Here is a 20,425-nt window from a genome sequence, read left to right as displayed (position 1 = left end):
TGGGGTTCAGGTGTATTCTGTGAGCATAGCAAAGGTCCTACCCATAATACAAGCACTGAGTTGGAGGTCAGAGGAAAGAGTTGGGGCAGCAACTAAACCTGTACAGGAAGATCAACTAAGATGCATCAGGGAAAGGCATTGACCTTGACCTTAGTCTAACCTTATATTATGGGTGCCATCAGCATCCATAATGCATTTCTTCTATGCCACTCAGGGTATTTTCCCAATTTACATGCAAAACAAGAGAGAAATCTCTATGCATAAGTCAGTAGCCATCCTTCTCTGGGTGCTGGTTAGACAGCAATCCTCCTGATCCCAACTCCTGAGTACAAAATTGACCCCATGCCCTTCCTTTTATTCTCTATGGCCTCTTTTAGTCCACATTTTCTACTCTTTGAGTTACTCCAGGCAGAGACCTGTCTCCTCCTTTTATACACACCCCTCGTATATTATTCCATCCAGCCTATTCTACACATCTGTATAAAATGTATACAATGCTTTCAATACATTTGTATAGAATATGTTATTCCACACTCATCTGAGTATCCATAAGTAGCAATCCCAATTTTAGGTAGGAATTTCTCAATGGCACCTTAAACCTGTGCATGCTGGCTGATCTCTAGTGCCAAGCCAACAAGCCTTTCACTTTCTCCATCCCCCACCCCCTGCCCTCCGTACACTGGAAAAAGAAGGAGATTTGCAAAGCAGGCTGAGGAAAACAGTGTCCCCCCAACCGTGCGCAGAGTGCAACGAACACCTCCCTCAAGAAAAACCAAGGAGGGAGAAGTTTGTGCTGATTTTCTGGGTCGGTGTCCAAGGGAACTAATTCCCTGCTTCCTCAGCAAACATTCCAGAAATCACCGTTAGGAATGAAAGTTGGCAAGGCAGCAACCAAGTGACTGCCAGCCTCCAAACTCTCCTCTATGCCCATATCAGCTATCTCCTAGGCAGGACTTGAAGAGAAGTCCCCCAAACCAAAAGACTTTAAAAGTTGGGGGGCAGGGTCTATTTATCCACCAATTACTTCACAGTCCAGTTCAGGGGTTCCTCCAAACTTGGCAACTTTAAGACTTGTGGACTTCAACTCCCAGAATTCTCCAGTCAGTTATGCTTTATAATTATATATTGGTCTTGAGAAAGTTATAGATGATAACAATACATAAGGTAACATAAAATAGGTGGTAAGCTGAAAATGGAAATAACAGGGGATAAAGAATTGAAAATATACGTGAGGATGAAATGATTTTGATGTTGAATTAATGAATTGAAATATGAAAGGGGAAATTTATCTCAAGATAAGTCAAATGAATAATCATTTGAAGTGATATTAATTAAGAAAGTTGAAAGTGTAACCATGATTATGTATCAATAATGTAATCTGGAATCACGTTGCTCAGGTGAAGAGATGTGTAAAAAATAAATAAATAAATAAATAAATAAATAAATAAAAACTTTGGGGTGGGGTGGGAAATCCACAAGTCTTAAAGTTGGAGACCTCTGGTCTAGTGAAGTAAGAACAACCTTCTAGCAAATCGGGACCCAAACGCGCCGTCCCTTTCTCCTTATAAAAAGAGCGATCTATCCACCCCAGGGAGGGATTATCCCAAGAGCAGATACTCGGGTCGGCGTTGAGTACCCTGCAGTGCCGGAGACGGAGGGTGTTTGAGGGCTCCAGCCGGCGCTTCGGGCGCTGTTAAGAGCAAGCGCGGGAGTTCCGTGTCTTGCCGCGCCTCAGCTTTTCCCACGAGCCGTGTGCGGGGCGCGGGGCTTGGCGGCGGCGGCGGCGGCTTACCTGAAGGTGAGGACGCAGAGCGGGCGGTAAGACTTGTGGCTGGTGTTCTCGCCCATGCCTTTGCCCCAGAAGTCGTTGGAGAAGGCAGCCAGCAGCGGCGAGGCTCCCGGTCTCGCGTCCGGGTTGTTGACAATCGCCCACACGTCGTCGTGCACGAACTCGCCCTGCAGCGAGTTCCAATAGCAGAGAGCGGCCACAAGCGCGGCACTCGCCGCAGCCCCGCAACGCCCGGGCCGCCCAGCCCGGGCTAACCACCACCGCCGCTGGGGCAGCGGCGTTCGGCTGCTCCGGCTCCCGCTCGCCGACCCCATCCCGTGGAAGGGGCGGCCGCTACACTCGCCCGGCTAACTGCCTTGCTCCGCGGAGCATCCCCCGAGCTCATCTTCGCCCCGCGCCTGCATAGCCCCTCCGCCCTCCTCCCTACCCCGACAAGGCAGGCGAGGCAGCCGCTCCCGTCGCTCGCGCTCTGCCGCTGCTCCGCCTGGCCGGCTGCAAATAAACAGCGGCCGCCTCTCTCCCTCCCCTCCCCTCCCCACGCCGCTCCGTCCCTCTCCCCTCCCTCCTACCGCAGCGCGCATGCTCCGCACGGCACGCGGGCCGGCCCTCCCCTGCTTGGAAGCTGGACTTGGGGTGAGGTGGACGGCGCTTTCTCCCCCGCCTTCCTCAAAAAAGTTTAGACCCTTGGTTAGATACTGTCTCCCTCTCCGGCGTCGGGATTCAGACGCGACGCTGCCTGCCAGCAAATAGAAATCCAATCCAGGCGTTCCGCATTGATTTATTTATTTATTTTTATGTATGTATTTGATTTGTCATTCGCTTTCAAGATGATGGGTATAAGTATAAACATGAGTAAGAATGCGGGAAATAGATACGAATAAATGGGGACAATAGGACAGGGACTGTAGGCACGACGGTGAACTTATGCACGTCCCTTAAAGACCTCTTAGGAATGGGGTAAAGTCAATAGTGGATAGTTTAAGGTGAAAGGAGTGGGCGGATTGAGGATATAACAACAGAGTCAGGTAGTGCATTCCAGGCATTGACCACTCTGTTGCTGAAGTCATACTTTCTGCAATCAAGTTTGGAGTGGTTTACCTTGAGTTTGTATCTGTTCTGTGCGCTCTTGTGTTGTTGCGGTTGAAGCTGAAGTAGGCATTGACTTTGGGGGACATTGTAGCAGAACAATTTTGTGTACTACGCTTAAGTCCAACCCTAGGCGGCGTAGTTCAAGATTGTCCAAGCCCAAAATCTCAAGCCTAGTGATAATAGGGTGGATATTCTGTTGCGAGCAGAGGAGCGTAGCACTCTTCTCGTGAAATACTTCTGGACTCGCTCAATTGTATTAATGTCTGATATACAGTGCGGGTTCCAGACAGATGAGTTCTATTCGAGTCTTGGTCTAGCAAAGGTTTTGAATGCCCTTCTTAGCAATTCAATATTTCCAGAGGAGAAGCTTCGTAAGATTAGATGTATAACCCTTAATGCCTTTTTGGCAATGCTGTTACAGTGAGCTCTGGCACTTCGGTCATTTGATATGAGTACTCCGAGGTCCTTGACAGAATGAGAGTCATTAATGAGATCTAACGCAAAGCATCCAGTTTTGGTCATCACATTACCAAAGAAAAGATGTTGAGACTTTGGGAAAAGTGCAGAGAAGAGCAATTAAGATGATTAAAGGCCTGGAGTCTAAAACAGATGAAGAATGGTTGCTGGGACTGTGTTTTGGCTAGTCTAGAGAAAAGAAGAACTAGGGGTGACATGATAGGAGTGTCCCAGTATTTGAGGGGTTGCCACAAAGAGGAGGGGATCAACTTATTTTTCCAAAGCACCTGGGGGCAGGACAAGAAACAATGGATGGAAATTAATCAAGGAGAGAAGCAACCTGGAATTAAGGAGAAATGAAAACAATTAAACAGTGGAACATGTCTGTGGAGATTCTCAGTCATCCAGGTCCAGGCAGCTGGACTTTCTGGTTTTTCTTTGAAGACATTTCACTTCTCATCCAGGAAGCTTCTTCAGCTTCTTGGATAAGAAGCGAAATGTCTTCAAAAAAAACCCCAGAAACTTCCATTGCCTCTTGAAAAAAGCACATCCGGGACAACAAGTGGAACAGTTTGCCTTCAGTACTTCTTCGCTGGAGATCTTTAAGGATAGATTGGACAGTCATTTGTCTGAAATGCTGTAGTATAGGGCTTGACTAGAGCATCGGGATTGGACTCACAGGGAGTTGGGCTAGAAGCCTTCCAGGGACCCTTCCAGCTCTATTCTGATTGATTGAATGAACCATTCCAGAAAGTCTGTAAAATGCTTGTTCCTGAAATGTTAGGGGTGACTTTGTTCTGTTTTTTTTCCCCTCTGGAGTGGGAAGAGAAGCGATCCAATTCTGTTGATTAACTATTCCTAATCCTTAGAAGGGCCACTTTGAGCACCAACCTTAATATAGAGCAAGTAATGTGCTGGTTAAGAATTGCCACTGACCTGATGACAATCCATCAGTGCTATTACTGTCGCTGTGGTTGGTGAGGATGGTACATCCTAAAGACATTCCATTTTTCAGCTTTTAGAAGCAAGTCCAGATGTACTGCCAGATGTTTTGGACCCCATCCTACCACCTCCACTGTAAGCAAATTAAGCAACTACATAGGAAAGCTACATTAAGCTGTAAAATAAAATGGCAGGGTGTCCTTAAACAAGCCACATTAAAAGATCTGAGGTGGTGTTTTTCAACTTCAACATGCTGGGGAATTCTGGAATTGAAGTCCACACATCTTAAAAGTTGCTCAGATGGAGAAAACGTTGGTCTACGGGAAGGGAATGGGCAAAGTCAATTCCAAATCACAGCTAAAACTATCTCCATCTCACTCCAGCTTTGCAACTTGATTAAAATGGATCTACACCATCTGTTTCTTCAAGGGTGCTGGAAGCCACTCAACCATTAATGATTGACTGTTTCATCCTAAATACTATGTGCTAGAAGACACTTCCAATTTTTTTGTTTAGATTTTTTATATGTATAAATAATGTATGAACATGAACGGATACAATACCCCTTCCTCGTGTTTTCCCTACAACAGCCACCCTGAGAGGTGGGTGGGGGCTGAGGGGGGTGACTGACCCAAAGGCACCAAGATGGTTTTCATTCCTAAGAGAAAGAGCCATGGTGGCGCAGTGGTTAGAGTGCAGTACTTCAGGCTACTGACTGACTGCAATTTGGCAGATCGATTCTCACCAGGCTCAAGGTTGACTCAGCCTTCCATCCTTCCAAGGTCAGTAAAATGAGGACCCAGATTGTTGGGGGCAATAGGCTGACTCTGTAAATCGCTTAGAGAGGTCTGTAAAGCACTATGAAGTGACATACAAGTATACATGCTATTGCTATTGCTAAGGCAGAACTAGAACTCACAGGTTCGTGGTTTCTATGCTAGTACTTTAACTACTAGAGCAAACTGACTCTTTTCAGGGTTTATTTCTGAAACTTCCAAATCACTACCTGGAATGGCATAATATCCAGAATATTCTACACTGTAGAAGAATGTAAGTCTTCTAAATATTAAAGAAATGTTTTACAAACATGTTAAGATTTAGATGACTCTGAGCATGCTGCACATCCAGAAGGCTGTAGAACCTGGTTTTTCTCACAGCTGTAGGGCCAGGTTGTTAGTAGAGCCTCAGTGCAGGTGAGTTTGAGACCCAAATTAAGATGTCAGGTGGCTTGGGTTTTTGCGTTTGTTATTGTTTGTGTTTTTACTTGTGTTTATGTTGTTTTTATCATTTTCTATTGTGGACCATTTTGGACTAGCTGTATCATTTTCCTAAAAATGGGTCACAGGTAGTCCTCAACTTGCAACCAGTGGCTTAGCAAGTGTTCAAAGTTACAGCAGACCTCCCTCACTTATGACCAAGTTCCAAAGTTACAGCAGCTCCTGCCAAGCTTAACAACAATGGTGGTCATTTTAGCTGTGTTTTTTAAACATCTACCACAAAGGAAGTCATAAAATCAGATTGGTTATGTAGGTGCCATGATTTATGACTGTCACGACTTACAGCTGTGATGGGCAGGTTCCATTACTGAGTACTACCTGTAAAATATTGACTGAATTTACATGTGGTTTGCTTAGAAATGATCTTTTGTATTCACACGAGATAATGAGCAATAAACCCACCGTTTACAAATCCATGGTGTCTGGCTTCACCCTGGAGTAAGGTTTCCAGTGGAAGCCTTGTTATTTCTGAGGGGATGTAATGGAGGTAATTTCTCCAAATGCAAATGGTGCTCCATGGACACTCATTAAAGAATGGGAGCCATTTTTGATCCTCTTAAATTATAATACAAAGCACACACAACCACACAGCATTCCAATTGCAGAAAAAAAGAACAAGGAATTAGAAAGGTCATGCATGGTTTATCATGACCAGTTATAGCAGGAGTGTGCAGGGTAATAAGCCATGTGGTGCAAGCTTTAAAATTCCCCTGCGCTAGCCCGAGAACCTCTGGTAGAGTTGAATGAATTCAGTCTCCCAAGCGCATTTCATTGAGTTAGCTTATAAAACTATTATTATAGATCTATTGAGAATAAATCAGTCTGTACAGCTGGGATGGAGGTTTAAAAGTAAATGTGTGATCATTCATGTAAAAACAAAATAAACACGGAGAGGAAAGGAGGTGCAGGAGAACCAATTGGGGAATGAGTTATATCCAGCTTGTGTGAGCCAATGTCACAGCAGAATAAAATAGTGCCCATGTGTCTTCACTAAAAGTTGACAGAGGCTTTTATAAAAGAAGCTGGACTGATAACCCCCAGTGTTTAGATTTAGTAAGGGGCAAAGTTTTCCCAGGCAAGTAATCGGCTCTGTTCACCTTCTCAAGCTATAAAATTTGAAAGTCTCCCCAACAAAATCATATTAGATGGTACTTCGGGCCCTTCTGTTCATCCAATAATTCTGAAGTTATCCTCGAAGGGCTTTGTGAGCGCATTGTTGCTGATTTGTTTCTATGCCATGGTTATTCATGGTTAACTGAACCATAGTTTGTTTACTTCAATGTTTTGGGTTTGTGTGATGTAACTGGATGGAGAATCAGTTTGGTTGATGGTTAAAAACACCAACCTAGAAAACAAGACACCATGAGTTCAAATTCAAATTTCGGCCAATCACTCTCCACCCAACCCATCTGACAGGGTGGTTGTTATGGGGAGTGTAGAAAGAGGAAGGTGTGTTGGATACAATATGTTCATTGCAGAGTTATTGTATATATACACTGGTCAAAAAAATAAAGGGAACACAAAAATAAGACATCCTAGATCTGAATTAATGAAATATTCTTATTAAATACTTTGTTCATTACATAGTTGAATGTCACAACTAAATCACACAAAAATGATCAATGGGAATCAAATTTAGCAACCCATGGAGGTGTGGATTTGGGAGTTACACTCAAAATTAAAGTGGAAAAAAACACTACAGGCTAATCCAACTTTGATGTAATGTCCTGAAAACAAGTCAAAATGAGGCTCAGTAGTGTGTGTGTGGCCTCCACGTGCCTGTATGACCTTCCTATAATGCCTGGGCATGCTTCTGATGAGGTGGCAGATGGTCTCCTGAGGGATCTCCTCCCACACCTGGACTAAAGCATCCCCCAACTCCTGGACAGTCTGTGGTGCAACGTGGCATTGGTGAATGGAGCGAGACATGATGCCCCAGATGTGCTCAATTGGATTCAGGTCTGGGGAACTGCCAGGCCAGTCCATAGCACCAATGCCTTCATCTTGCAGGAATTGCTGACATACTCCAGCCACATGAGGTCTTGCATTGTCGTGCATTAGGAGGAACCCAGGGCCAACTGCACCAGCATATGGTCTCACAAGGGGTCTGAGGATCTCATCTCGGTACCTAAGGCAGTCAGGCTACCTCTGGCGAGCACCTGAAGGGCTGTACGGCTCCCTAAAGAAATGCCACCCCACACCATTACTGACCCACTGCCAAACTGGTCATGCTGGAGAATGTTGCTGGCAGTAGAACGTTCTCCACGGCGTCTCCAGACCCTGTCACGTCTGTAACATATGCTCACTGTGAACCTGCTTTCATCTGTGAAGCACAGGGTGCCAGTGGCAAATTTGCCAATCTTGGTGTTCTCTGGCAAATGCCAAACATCCTGCACAGTGTTGGGCTGTAAGCACAACCCCCACGTTGGGCCCTCATACCACCCTCATGGAGTCTGTTTCTGAATGTTTGAGCAGCCACATGCACATTTGTGGCCCACTGGAGGTCATTTTGCAGGGCTCTGGCAGCGCTCCTCCTCCCTCCTTGCACAAAGGTGGAGGTAGCAGTCCAGATGCTGGGTTGTTGCCCTCTTACGGCCTCCTCCACATCTCCTGATGTACTGGCCTGTCTCCTGGTAGCGCCTCCATGCTCTGGATACTACGCTGTCAGACCCAGCAAACCTTCTTGCCACAGCTCGCATTGATGTGCCATCCTGGATGAGCTACACTACCTGAACCACTTGCGTGGGTTGTAGACTCCATCTCATGCTACCACTAGAGTGAAAGCACCGCCAGCATTCAAAAGTGACCAAACCATCAGCCAGAAAGCGTAGGAACTGAGAAGTGGTCTGTGGTCACCACCTGCAGAACCACTCCTTTATTGGGGATGTCTTGCTAACTGCCTATGCTTTCCACCTCTTGTCTATTCCATTTGCACCACAGCATGTGAAATTGATTGTCAGTCAGTGTTGCTACCTAAGGGGATAGTTTGATTTCAGAGAAGTGTGATTGACTTGGAGTTACATTGTGTTGTTTAAGTGTTCCCTTTATTTTTTTTTTGAGCAGTGTATATTTATGTGTGTGTGTCTGTGTCTGTGTGTGTGTAATACAGAAGTAATATAAATAAATAAACTGAATTGTAAGTTAATCTCTCCAATTAGGCTCAAATTTGATTGTTTGATCTATGTGGTTTAATGTTTGTGCCACTCAGTCATTCAGTAGACCATTCAAAGGTCTACCACAGCATTTCTCAAACATGGCAATTTTAAGATGTGTGGACTTCAACATCCAGAATTCCCCATTCAGCAAAGATGTTATAATCCACATATCTTAAAAACTGCCAAGTTTCAGAAACGCTGGTCTACTGAAATCCTATATGCATTTTCTGCTATTGGGAGAAAACAAAGCATACAAACTTTGTAACTTTCTCAAGTTATGGAACAGCAGTTGCTTCCTCCTATTTCTAGTAAAAGGCAGTGCAAGCAGTCTAGATTGTTGACTGATTACCCCTTGCAACAATATCAAAGCCACCTCCATCCTATGTTCCTCTTCTAGTTATATGGTATTAATTGGATAGTCCTTTATGATAAATTGAGCCTTGCTCTTATCAAAGAAATGTATTTGAATTTCAGACTGCATCATACTGTGATGTGATATGCAAACTCAGCCAACAGTTAATATGGGAATGATTTATGCCACAATACATGAAAAAGATGTGCCTTCTCCTCAGCACGATACCTTCTGGCAAATCAAGGTGTCCATTACTGATCCTTCTTTCATTAGAACCAACTAATCTCATTTTCAGGTACTTCTGGGGATTAGTTCTGTTTACAGCAATTCAATCATACCTCTTACTCCCTTCCTTAAAAAGAAAATGTAAGATACACTAAGTGTTTTATAACCTAAGGATAGTACTGTAGCTTTGCTTCCCGCTGGAGCCATCAAGAATATTTTCTGCAGTCTCTTTCTCACGGTTCTCTGCCATCCCATCCCTACCAACACACAGTGTAGAAAGCAGTTGTTCAAAACTGTCTACAGATACAGTGTAGAAGAAGCCTAGGGTGATCATTTTTTGTTTGTTAGCTCTGTAGGTGACACAATAGCAATTGGGACTTGAATGCAATATTGTCTGTTTGGACATTGCCAGCTAAACACAGGAGTCTCAGCACTAACCTCTGTCCTGGGATTTGGCAATCAACTTACAAATGAAGAGCAAGAAAGATGATTAGGAGACTGGAGGCTGAAACATGAAGGGTGGTTGCATGAATTGGGTATGTCTAGTACAATGAAAAGAATGGCGTGGGGTGAATGATAGCAATGTTCCCATATTTGAGGGGCTGCCACAAAGAAGAATGGGCCAACCTATTCTCCAAAGCACCAGAAGGCAGGACATGAAGCAATAGATGAAAACTAATCAAGGAGAGAAGCAACCTAGAACTAAGGAAATATTTTATGACAGTGAAAACAATTAACTGGTGGAATGACTTGCCTCCAGAAGTTGTAAATGCTCCAACACTGGAAGTTTTAAAGAAGAGATTGGACAACTATTTGGCTGAAATGGTATAGGGTTTCCTGCCTAAGCAGGGGGTTGGACTAGAAGACCTTCAAGGTCCCTCCCAACTCTGTTATTCTGTTATTCTGCTTTTGTTCAGCTGATGAGTAGTGAATGTCTTCGTTGTGTTAAGCCTTGCCTTCTTTGACCTTGCTTAGTTGAAGAAATCACAACTATTTGGGTTCACACATCATGCCAAGCTGTTAACTGTGGCTTAGAAACTGCATCACACTAAGCCAAAGAGAAAGCGAGTCATATTGCAGCTTGGTGCAATGTCTAAACCCATTCGAATGCATCTGACTTACAGGATCAGTCTCAGAAACAGGCTTACTTTTTATTTGGAAAAAACAACAGCCATTTTCTTCTAAATCATTTATCCCTAAATAGGAAATACTATTTGCCAAGAATGTAGTAACGGAGACAGACAAGGCATGGGGAACTTTGAATATTTTGGGGGTCCAATATTCAGGGATGGAAAGCTGTGGTTCAGTTTCACTTTACTTTCTTGCTACTCCGAGCGTTATTTGTTCAGGTGAGGATTTAGCCTTCAGGGGTATTGATTCATAGGCAGGAATCTGTCTTCAAAGCAGAGCAGAATAAGGCAAATATCAGCCATTTTAGACCAGGACAGGTATTGCCAGTAGAAGAGATGGGGAAATTATTTTCATACATCTGCTACTTTATCACTGTGTCTGATATCTGCACAGACATGATGAAACGACAACTAGACCACACAGAGTCCTCTGGTGCTGACACAAACCCCACAACTACATTGCAAAGAAGGAGAGAGAAGAAAATGAGGGTATGTTGTATTTTAACATCTCCTCTGGCTCTGACATCACTTGATCTATTTGCATCTCTTTCCATTAACTAAATGTGCTGCTTCCAGTTTACACTCAGCATCGCCAAAGGCCATCAGAAGGGCTCCTTGGGGAAGCTGAGTCATACCATTTGGTAAAGATCCCTTGAGAAAATCATCACAAGACTCTTGATGTAGATACTTCTTTTTTTTCCCCCATGTTTCTTGAAGGAGGAAGAAAATCAGAGCATTCACTGAGCTGGAAATGGATTACCATTTCCTCCACACTGCACAAATCAGACAGGAAAAAACATGTAAGCAAGAAAATTACTTTTCATTGTTGCATCACTCAGTGTGTATTGCATCTCCCTCAAAAAGTAATTAGACTTTCTGTTCTGCCATAATGTCTAAATAATTGTAATTTTGTGTGTGATGGTGTACCTTCAAATTAATCAACTGCCTGGACTGATTTCTGCAGTTTTCTTGGCAAGATTTCAGAAATGGTTTACCATTGCTTCCTTCCTAGGGCTGAGAGAAAGGGACTGGCATAAGATCACTCAGCTGGCTCTGTACCCGAGGAAGGACTAGAAGTCCCAGTTTTTAGCCCAGTGCCTTAACCAGGACACCGAGCCGGTTCTTTTAGATATGGACTACAAGCACTGAAGCAAGGGTTCCCAAACTTTTCTATGCCCCACACTCCTAGGAAATGTTCAATCAATGTTCACACCCTATGCAAAAGTAAATATCAAAATCATAAAATATTTCTATGGTCTTTTCAGAGTTGCCAACAGAAAGGAAGGAGGGAAGGGGGTTTGAAAGAGCAGTGTGGCAACTTGGAAATCGAAAGTGCATTCCACAAATCGTTTTTCAGAGATAGTAACTAGGTGACTGAAGTTTCTGTTGTGCAAATATCTAACTGGAGAACATGATTGATAACTCTTGGTTATGAATGTGTCCCATTGGAGAATATGAATTACGATACACCCAGGAGGTGGGGGAAAACCAGGGTCAAGGGTGACAATGAATTTATGTGTCTCAGAATTGGCTACACCCAAGGCAGTGCCGGACATGTTAACTCCCAATAAATCCTTTTGAAGTTTTGGAAGTTTGGCTCAAGACTCATGATTTAATTTGGGTAACTGCCGGAATCCTGACAGTAATTATGACTCGTGAGTCCCAGAGTTGGGAACACCTGCAGTAAAGAATTATATTTGATTGGGAATATTACAAAAACCCCACACAGATTTCCTGGAAAGCAGAGACTGTAGAATGTAATGATTTTGATTCATTGCACAGTCAGCCAGATAGTTAGGCTGGATTTACCCACCTATCAAGGGCCTCCCCAAGGACCTGGGGTAGCCAGATGTTGATGTTTGATGGTGTTAGAGGTATTGTCACAGGATGTAAGCTGTTCATGGTAAATCTGCCTTTTACCATTGCATGATGGTCATTTTATCAAAGCCAAATGATTTGGGAGTTTATCTTACCCTGATTTTACCTTTGTTCTTATAATGGTGGGCTTGCCTGTCTGTCTACATGTATAGTTTTCATGCTTTCTGTGAATAATAAAAAATACAATTGTGTATACATACACATTTGTGCATATCTTGTTGGTCTTTTCAATACTAAAAAATTCCTTTGTTTGTGGGATAAAATGGAATTCGGCTTAATGTGCCACACTCCAAAATGTGTGTCCATATTGTTAGCCCATTAAGGATTGCACTGTTAATGTTAAATTGATTTTAATTGATTATGTCTTGTCAATTTTGACAACTGGGTTATTAAAATATTATTTCTGGAAGAGAAAGTTTTTTTTTATTAGGGATTTTTTTCCCTTCCTGGGAGCAGTTTTTTCAAACAATTGGCCCAATGACTGAAAACAAAATTATAAATGTTACGCTCAGTCTCTTACATATTTGCCTAGTCTACCCTCTTCCTTCCCACAGTCCCCATTCTCGAGAAATTCCATAAGCTTCATTAAAATGCTAGACGGAGTGCTTTAGAAGGAAGAAACGTGAGTAAATCCATATGTACATTTAATCAAAAGTCTATGCCAATTGATGTTGCTGGAGGAAAACCTAAGACATCTCCTGTACCATTGGCAGTGGACCATTGGCTGATATGGCACAAGCATGGAATGAGCTTGAAATAGGGCCATGCAAATTCTTAGGACAGATGTGTGTTTACTTAGTTGATTTTTAGAGAAGAAGAAAAAAAACTGACACAGCTGATTGAGCCACATTCTCAGGAGAATCTTGATTTGGTAGTATAAAATTATCCAACTTTGACCCAGAGGTTGCTTTCAGAAGATAGTTATATTGTGCAGTCATCCTAACTTCTTGCCAAAAATTAAGATAGACATGCAATTTAGATTTCTCTCTCATACACCACATGTAGAGCTGTTCTTTGCTTTCTAATGGAAGCGTTTGCAATTGTTTTTGACCAAAGAGTCATTTTGGATAGTGAGATGGGTAGCATATTAAATAAATAAATAAGCAAGTAAACAAGCAAACAAACTCAGGCAAGTAATTCTGATATGGTGTTTAAATGACTTTGCCTCTCGTTTAAAACACTTTTATGTTTTCTCATATTTCTTATTCATTAAAAATATAGAAATATCTATTAAGGAAGGGAAAGTGGATTAATTGAGCGCTCTTTTTTGAATGATGGGGCTAAGAGAGTCCTGAAACCACCCAGAATTAGGTCTTTGGAAAACAAACACTATCACTAGGAATAACATAATGAACAGCTTACATGTAATCGATGAGTGAGAAATTTGAATGGAAAAATCAGGTGTAAGTTGCCCATAGATGTTACAATCTGGCACTTTGAAAAATTCATTTCATGCCTTCATGAAATGACACAGCAACTGTTTTGTCTGATTCATTACATGTCTGTCTTAATTTTTGTCCAAGAAGCTCAAAAGCAGCATTCACTCAACTCTTCTCCTTGTAATCCTTGTGAAATAGGTTAGGTGAAGGATAACCAGTTGCCCAAGCAACTGGTGAGCTTTCTGGCTTGAGTATATTTGTTGCTGGATATCCTCAATTTGCCATGGCAGATGACAGCTGCTGGTAGACCACAGCTGAGTTCAAAAGCTAAGTAGAATCAGTCTTGGTTAGCATTTGGATGGGAGACCCCTTGGGTGTACCAGAATTATTGATTAAAGTGGGAAGTAGGGGGTGGAGGTGGGGGAACAAGAAGGCAAGCCCAAGCCATTTCTATTCTGTTGCTAACATAACTGCAGAGATAGACCTGTTCATGATATCATCGATGGCTGAATTGGAGGAGAGTTTATTTTTTTACTGTTTTCAGTTCAGTTCAAAGCAAGGAATTCATGGTGAGTTGCTGAACAAGGATGAGCAGGATCCAGATTCCAATCCTGTTTGATTGTGCAGTTCACCGAGTGACTTTGGGCCAGGTGGCATCATTCAGCTCAACCATCCTTACAGAGTTACAGCATGGAGGGCAAAATAAGAAAAGGCACCCCCTCACGCACACACGCAGTGCACTGAGTTCTCAGAAAAATGGGTGACGTTTATATAGAAATACCTGTCCTGGTTTCTTCAATATTTTTGTTTATTCTTCTATACATTTCATAAATGCATCATTCTGCATTTGGTTTTTTCCTTCATTTTCCAGTTCAATGCTACCTTTTTGAATTTGAAAGATGATTTTAAAAAGTATCTGGTCATCAGGTAATTCAGCATTGCTTAGAAAATAGTGTCAATTGCTGTCTGGCTTCTAGAATCAATGGGGATACAGGCTCGAAGTCCATCATCAGCTGTAACTGTAATACCGCTATCATGTCACCCCAGGCCTTTTTTTTTTTACTTTAATGAAAAGAAGGACTAGGGGAGACATGATAGCAGTCTTCCAATATCTCAGGGGTTGTGACAAAGAAGAGGGAGTCAAGCTATTCTCCAAAGCACCTGAAGGCAGGAGAAGAGGCAAAGGGTGGAAACTAATCAAGAAGAGAAGCATCTTAGAACTAATGAGAAATTTCCTGACATTTAGAACAATTAATAAGTGGAACAACTTGCCTCCAGAAGTTGTGAATGCTCCAACAGTGGAAGTTTTAAAGAAGAGGTTGGATTAACCAATTGTCTGAAACGCAATGAGTTGCTCCTGAAAGCAAGGAGTTGGACTAGAAGACCTCCAAGGTCACTTCCAACTCTGTTATTCTATTCTACTGTTGCATAAGTTCATGTTCTACCTTCTCTATCTGGAGAAGGATCATCCTTTTCATTGCTTAAGAGAACCTTCTCTAAGCTATGTTGGGCCATATTTGGGAAATGCGAACTACGACTGACATCATCCTTACCAAAGTCCTTGCCTGACATGGGATAGGAACTGTTGTCCAACCTATAAAATCAGCATCAGTTGAGAGGATTGCTTTAACTCCTATGACATAGCACTGTATTTATTTTTTAAGAAACTTCCTAGCAACTCTTTTATCTTTTTTTTTAAATGGGAATACTTGCATTGCCTCAGTTCTAAGAGTTTTCAGCCAACATTTATAGCATTTTTCAGAAGCAAAAATTACAGAACTATTGTTCATCTATTGTTTTAATAGTCTGCATTTTACATGCCTACATTACCTTTGAAGCAGTAATCTGTAAAATAGCCCATAATTAATGTGCATTCTTATTTCTTCCTTTTTTTCTACTTGTTCCCATGAAGAACAGGAGACAGAGTAGTAGATTTCTAAAGGGCAGACGGAATGGAAGTCTGCCCAATAATAAATCAAAGACAAAAGTCATGGTACTTAGCGATTCAAGGCAAATATATGCTATCTGGTCCCTTCACCCAATGAAGTATGCAGTCTGCCAGAAGCAAGCATCAGGGAAATGACAGATCAATTTTCAAGACTTACCATGCTTACCATCGACTTCCCTTTCTTCTATATATGAGGGCAAATTATAATTCAGCTGATACATAGAGCTTTTCCCCACATTTTTTATCATCTAGAAACAAAGCTTAAAATCCAGGTGGTAGGTATTCTGTTTCATTATTCCAGTCTGTGGAAGAAATGCAGGACGGGATAATCACTGACTACACAAATTTTGTTGGGGGGGAGTGTTTTGATTCCTGGGGCAATAGTTTGAGTTATCTAAATGATGACATCAGAGGAACTGCATCTCTCATAGAATAATAAAAATGTGTTTGGCCAAAGCATTCCAAGCTTAATCTGGGGTCTTTAAAGTGAATCCTGGAAATTGGAAAAAAAGGACCTCAACTTGCGGATTATAGAAAGTAAGAATTTTGGTAAGATGGTTTATAAATTTCATGGCTTTCATTGTCTGTACAGTACATTAATGCAGAGAGTATGGGAAATAAAACAAGATGGGCTTAATATCTTATTACAGAAAGCAAATATGATTTAATAGGTATAACAGAGACCTGGTTAGGATGGTTCCTATGACTAGAATAAAACCATTACAGGATACCAATTGTTAATTGTTAATACAATGGGAGGAGCTATACGTGTGCTAAAAACATAAAATATGTACACTTTGCTTGCTGTAAAGAAGTAATGAATAGACAAATGAAAGCCACATTGGAGGTGGTGTCTAACCTAGCATGCCAAAGCATAGACAATGCCTTCCAAAGCGAACTGCAAATCTTTCAATGTTTAATTACTCCAACATTTGTTGGAATACAAACTCTGCCAAACATGGTTCTTCCAGGAAATTCCAAACTTGACTTGCTTCTTCTTCTTCTTCTTCTTCTTCTTCTTCTTCTTCTTCTTCTTCTTCTTCTTCTTCTTCTTCTTCTTCTTCTTCTTCTTCTTCTTCTTCTTCTTCTTCTTCTTCTTCTTCTTCTTCTTCTCCTCCTTCCTCCTCCTCCTCCTCCTCCTCCTCCTCCTCCTCCTCCTCCTCCTCCTCCTCCTCCTCCTCCTCCTCTCTTCTTCTTCTTCTTCTTCTCCTTCTTCTTCTTCTTCTTCTTCTTCTTCTTCTTCTTCTTCTTCTTCTTCTTCTTCTTCTCCTCCTCCTCCTCCCTCCTCCTCCTCCTCCTCCTCCTCCTCCTCCTCCTCTTCTTCTTCTTCTTCTTCTTCTCTCTTCCTCCTCCTCCTCCTCCTCCTCCTAATTCTAATTCTTCTTCCTTTCCTCCTCCCCCCCCCCAGCGCTTGAAGCTGAACAACTAATTGATTACTTTACTTTGTTGCCATCTCTGGTCTAAGAAATATTGGTTCTTGCTTTGACTCCCACAGTGGATGTTGCCACATGCTATGATAAAATCTTGTTTGGCCTGTTAATAAGATTTGATTTAAACTAATCTGCTTTGGCAATTTGTTCATTGGGGTGGAAACACTTAACTGGGAAATTCTGAAAGCATGCTATCAATATCAGCCAAATAGTTATCATTTATAGCAAGGAATACAGTAATTTGAGATCCAGAAGTAGTTTTGAAAAGAAAAAGTACAGGTAGTCCTTAACTTGCAACCATAATGGAGCCTGCTCATTACAGCTGTAAGTCTGCAATGGTCATTTATCGGATCACCTATTTGACCAACCAGATTTTATGACTTTTTTTGAGGTGCTTAAGTGACTGCTGGAAAACAAAAACAGCAAATAGTTGTTCGTTATGGGCTATTTATGCCAAAAACTGGATGTAAATGTCTGTTTTCTGCAAAAAAAAATTCAAAATGTAGTCAGATGATTGTGAAATGTGGCAAATATCCATAAATGTGTGACCGAAGGTGAGGCGGCTAAGCAACTGGTCATAAGCCAAGAACTTCCTGTAATTTTTAGCTTGGTAGTTTTCTTACGTTTCAACTAGGGTACAGATGTACCCACACTAGGTAACATCATCAGTGCTAGTAAGGAGTGCGGTTTGGTCTCAGAGTCTCAGTTTATGTTCTATACTGTCATTGTTAGTGGGAGTTGTCTTAGAAGTTATTTGGTTGTTGTTAACTTTGATTGGCAGTTCCTTGATATAAACTGAGAGCAAACCCTACTCCTTATTAGCACTGATGATGTTTCCTAGCTTGGGCAATGAAACGTCTCCAAGAAAACAACCAAGCTCAGAGAGCACAAAGGACCCTTCATTTCAACCCTGAGCTATAAATAATATTTATTAGTATCAGAAATGTTTGAAGAAAGTGAATATAGTTAAACATGTAACTTGGCCTAGGAAAAAAGTGGATCTTAATAAATGCATGGCAACGGTAAGTAATCCTGTGTAGGAAGTTAGCACCCACCTCTCTCCTAAAAAATGAAAATATCCTAGGAAATATTAAAAATGCAGAATATTTCCCCTAAAAAAGAGTAGAAACTCAGAAGCAGAAACTCACCTCAGAAGTAGAAGCTCACCCCCACCTTTGTTAATGGGTGGGCCATTCAGGCCTGGGCCAGAATAGTTTACATAACAGGTAAAGCTATAGCTATTGCCCAAAGCCCTTTTCATTACATCATCATCCAGCAAGGCTCAACCAAGCCTGGAACTCAGGACAGCCTACAGAGTTGTCCCTGCCTGGCCCCATGGGAATCCGATAACCAATCAGAATACAAGCTCAAATTCAAATCTCAACAGAGAGTATAAAACCAGGCACTTTCAGCCCTCCTCCTCCTTGATCTTTTCCTTCACCTTGAAGCATATGATCGTCCTCTTCACTTTGGAGCTCCAGGCCATGTGGTCCTGTCCACCATTAAACCATCTTTCTAAACAGCCTCCATGTTTCCAGTGTCTTTTTCCCCACTTGGAACTGAACCCAGAAGGATATTTCTTCCAACAATTGCATAGCAGGAGATACTAATGGAAACTGGAACTTGAGATGAGTTGGTGTTCTAAAAGAAAAGCATACTAAAGTCAAGATTTCAAAGCAAACAGAAACCAATGCCCAGAATCATTTATTGAGAATAAAAATAAATAAAAATAAAATAAATAAATGTGACTGCACAGACAACTTAATGAAGTTCTAAAACTAAAAGAAGAACATATAGAGAATGGGAAAAGTGGAAGATTACAAGCAAAGTGAATATTTTAGGAGTCAAAAGTATAGCATTCGTTTCTGGAAAGCAAAAGCTCAAAATAAAGTTACTGAAGAAAACTAAGAATAACCAAAATCATTTCTTTTGATATTTTCAAAATAAAGAGGGGGAAAACATTCTTCCAATACTGGAAGACAGAAAACTTTTTAACGTGTAAGAAAAGGAAAGCAAAGTTATTCAACGATTATTTTGGATTCATGTTTTCTAACAAATGTACTGTATATGGTTTGAAGAATAAGAGGATATGTGTCTATGGAGATTCTCAATGATCCAGATCATGGATGTCCCAAAGTGCTGTGTTCAAAAGAGAAGAGGACTTTGTTTTTCCTTGAAGATGTTTCGCCTCTCATCCAAGAAGCTTCTTCAGTTCTGTACTTGTATGTCTTCAAGGAAAAACAAAGAAAGTCCAATGGCATTTTGAAAAAAAGTACCTGTAGAATAAGAACATACTTCTTTATTTTTAATTAAATCTTGAGGATTAGATTAACTGCATTTTAGAAATAAAGGAACAGGTCGATATGTGGGCAAAAGTTTATTGCTGTATTTTCTTTGATAAATTCTAATGAAAAGACAGGTAAATAGAGAAGAGCAAATCATGAGCTTATCTTCAAAAAGGAGAAAAAGAAAGATCCCACAAATTGTAGACCCGTCAATGAGAGGTCAATACATAGGGCAGTTCCAGAGGAGATCTATCAGCACTTTGAAAGTAATTTAGTAATTACCACAGTTCAGCATGGATTGGTGGAGACTGTACCTTGCCAGGCTAACTGTTATCTCATATTTTCTGTATCTTCCTTAATGTTAGCCAGTTTTGCATAATGAGGCCTCAAGCTATGGTAGAAACTGGAGAATGTAAGTTTTACTCTTTGCTTTGGGCACAAAGCTATCTGGGTGGCTTTGAACCAGTCACAATCTCTCAACCTTTAGAAAGAGGCAATGGCAAGCTGCTTCCAAAAAATCTTGCCAAGAAAACTGCAGGGACTTGTGTAGGCAGTTGCCAGGAGTTAAGATTAACTCAAAGATACAAAAAAAACCCTCCCTTTCCAGAATAGAATAGAATGGAATAGAATGGAATGGAATGGAATGGAACGGAACGGAACGGAACGGAATGGAATGGAACGGAACAGAACGGAACAGAACAACAGAATAGCTTTATTTGGCCAAGTGTGATTAGAAACAAACACACAAGGAATTTGTTTCCAGTGCAGAAGTTCTCAGTGTACATGCAAAGAAGGGGTAGTAGAAAAGATGAAAAGTCTATCTGTCTATCTTCCAGAATTCAAAGCCTTTTAGAGAGAAAGAAAGAACCAAAACTTACAACTGCAGAGTATTGTTTTCTTCCACAGGATATTTAATCTGGATCTAGACAACTTTTAGGATTGTCTAGGAGACATGCTACTACAGTACTTACATTTTCATAATATTGAACAGTCAAGATGTGAATTTTGGGAACAACCTATTTATTTGACACGCATGGCAGTGTCAAGACAGGGTAGCTTGGATGATTTTTCCCAGTACTGTCAAATATAA

The 20,425-nt window shown here is 41.5% G+C and overlaps 1 protein-coding gene and 1 long non-coding RNA gene across 3 annotated transcripts in view; one reads left to right on the top strand and one right to left on the bottom strand.

The window, feature by feature from the left end:
* Positions 1-2,361, bottom strand: part of TMTC1 (transmembrane O-mannosyltransferase targeting cadherins 1) — a 143,969-nt gene extending 141,608 nt beyond the window's left edge. The window contains exon 1 of one of the 2 annotated variants that reach the window (XM_026719721.2): positions 1,793-2,361. In XM_026719721.2, the coding sequence (XP_026575506.2) occupies positions 1,793-2,103 (311 nt within the window). In that variant the 5' untranslated portion in view covers positions 2,104-2,361. The remainder of the gene's footprint in view (positions 1-1,792) is intronic. The other variant, XM_026719800.2, reaches the window with a different exon arrangement.
* Positions 2,362-2,463: 102 nt separating this feature from the next.
* On the top strand, positions 2,464-11,376 carry LOC148125667 (uncharacterized). Its single transcript, XR_015744014.1, has 4 exons — positions 2,464-2,585; positions 9,183-9,355; positions 10,810-10,904; positions 11,133-11,376. It is a non-coding gene; the product is annotated as an uncharacterized LOC148125667 (long non-coding RNA).
* Positions 11,377-20,425: the final 9,049 nt, after the last annotated feature.

Source organism: Pseudonaja textilis, chromosome 5, assembly GCF_049901715.1.
Source record: "Pseudonaja textilis isolate UNSWEBS1 chromosome 5, rPseTex1.2, whole genome shotgun sequence".
In the NCBI taxonomy this organism is placed as follows: Eukaryota; Metazoa; Chordata; class Lepidosauria; order Squamata; family Elapidae; genus Pseudonaja; species Pseudonaja textilis.
Note: the sequence above shows the minus strand (reverse complement) of the source record. Positions and strands in the feature narration are given on the sequence as shown.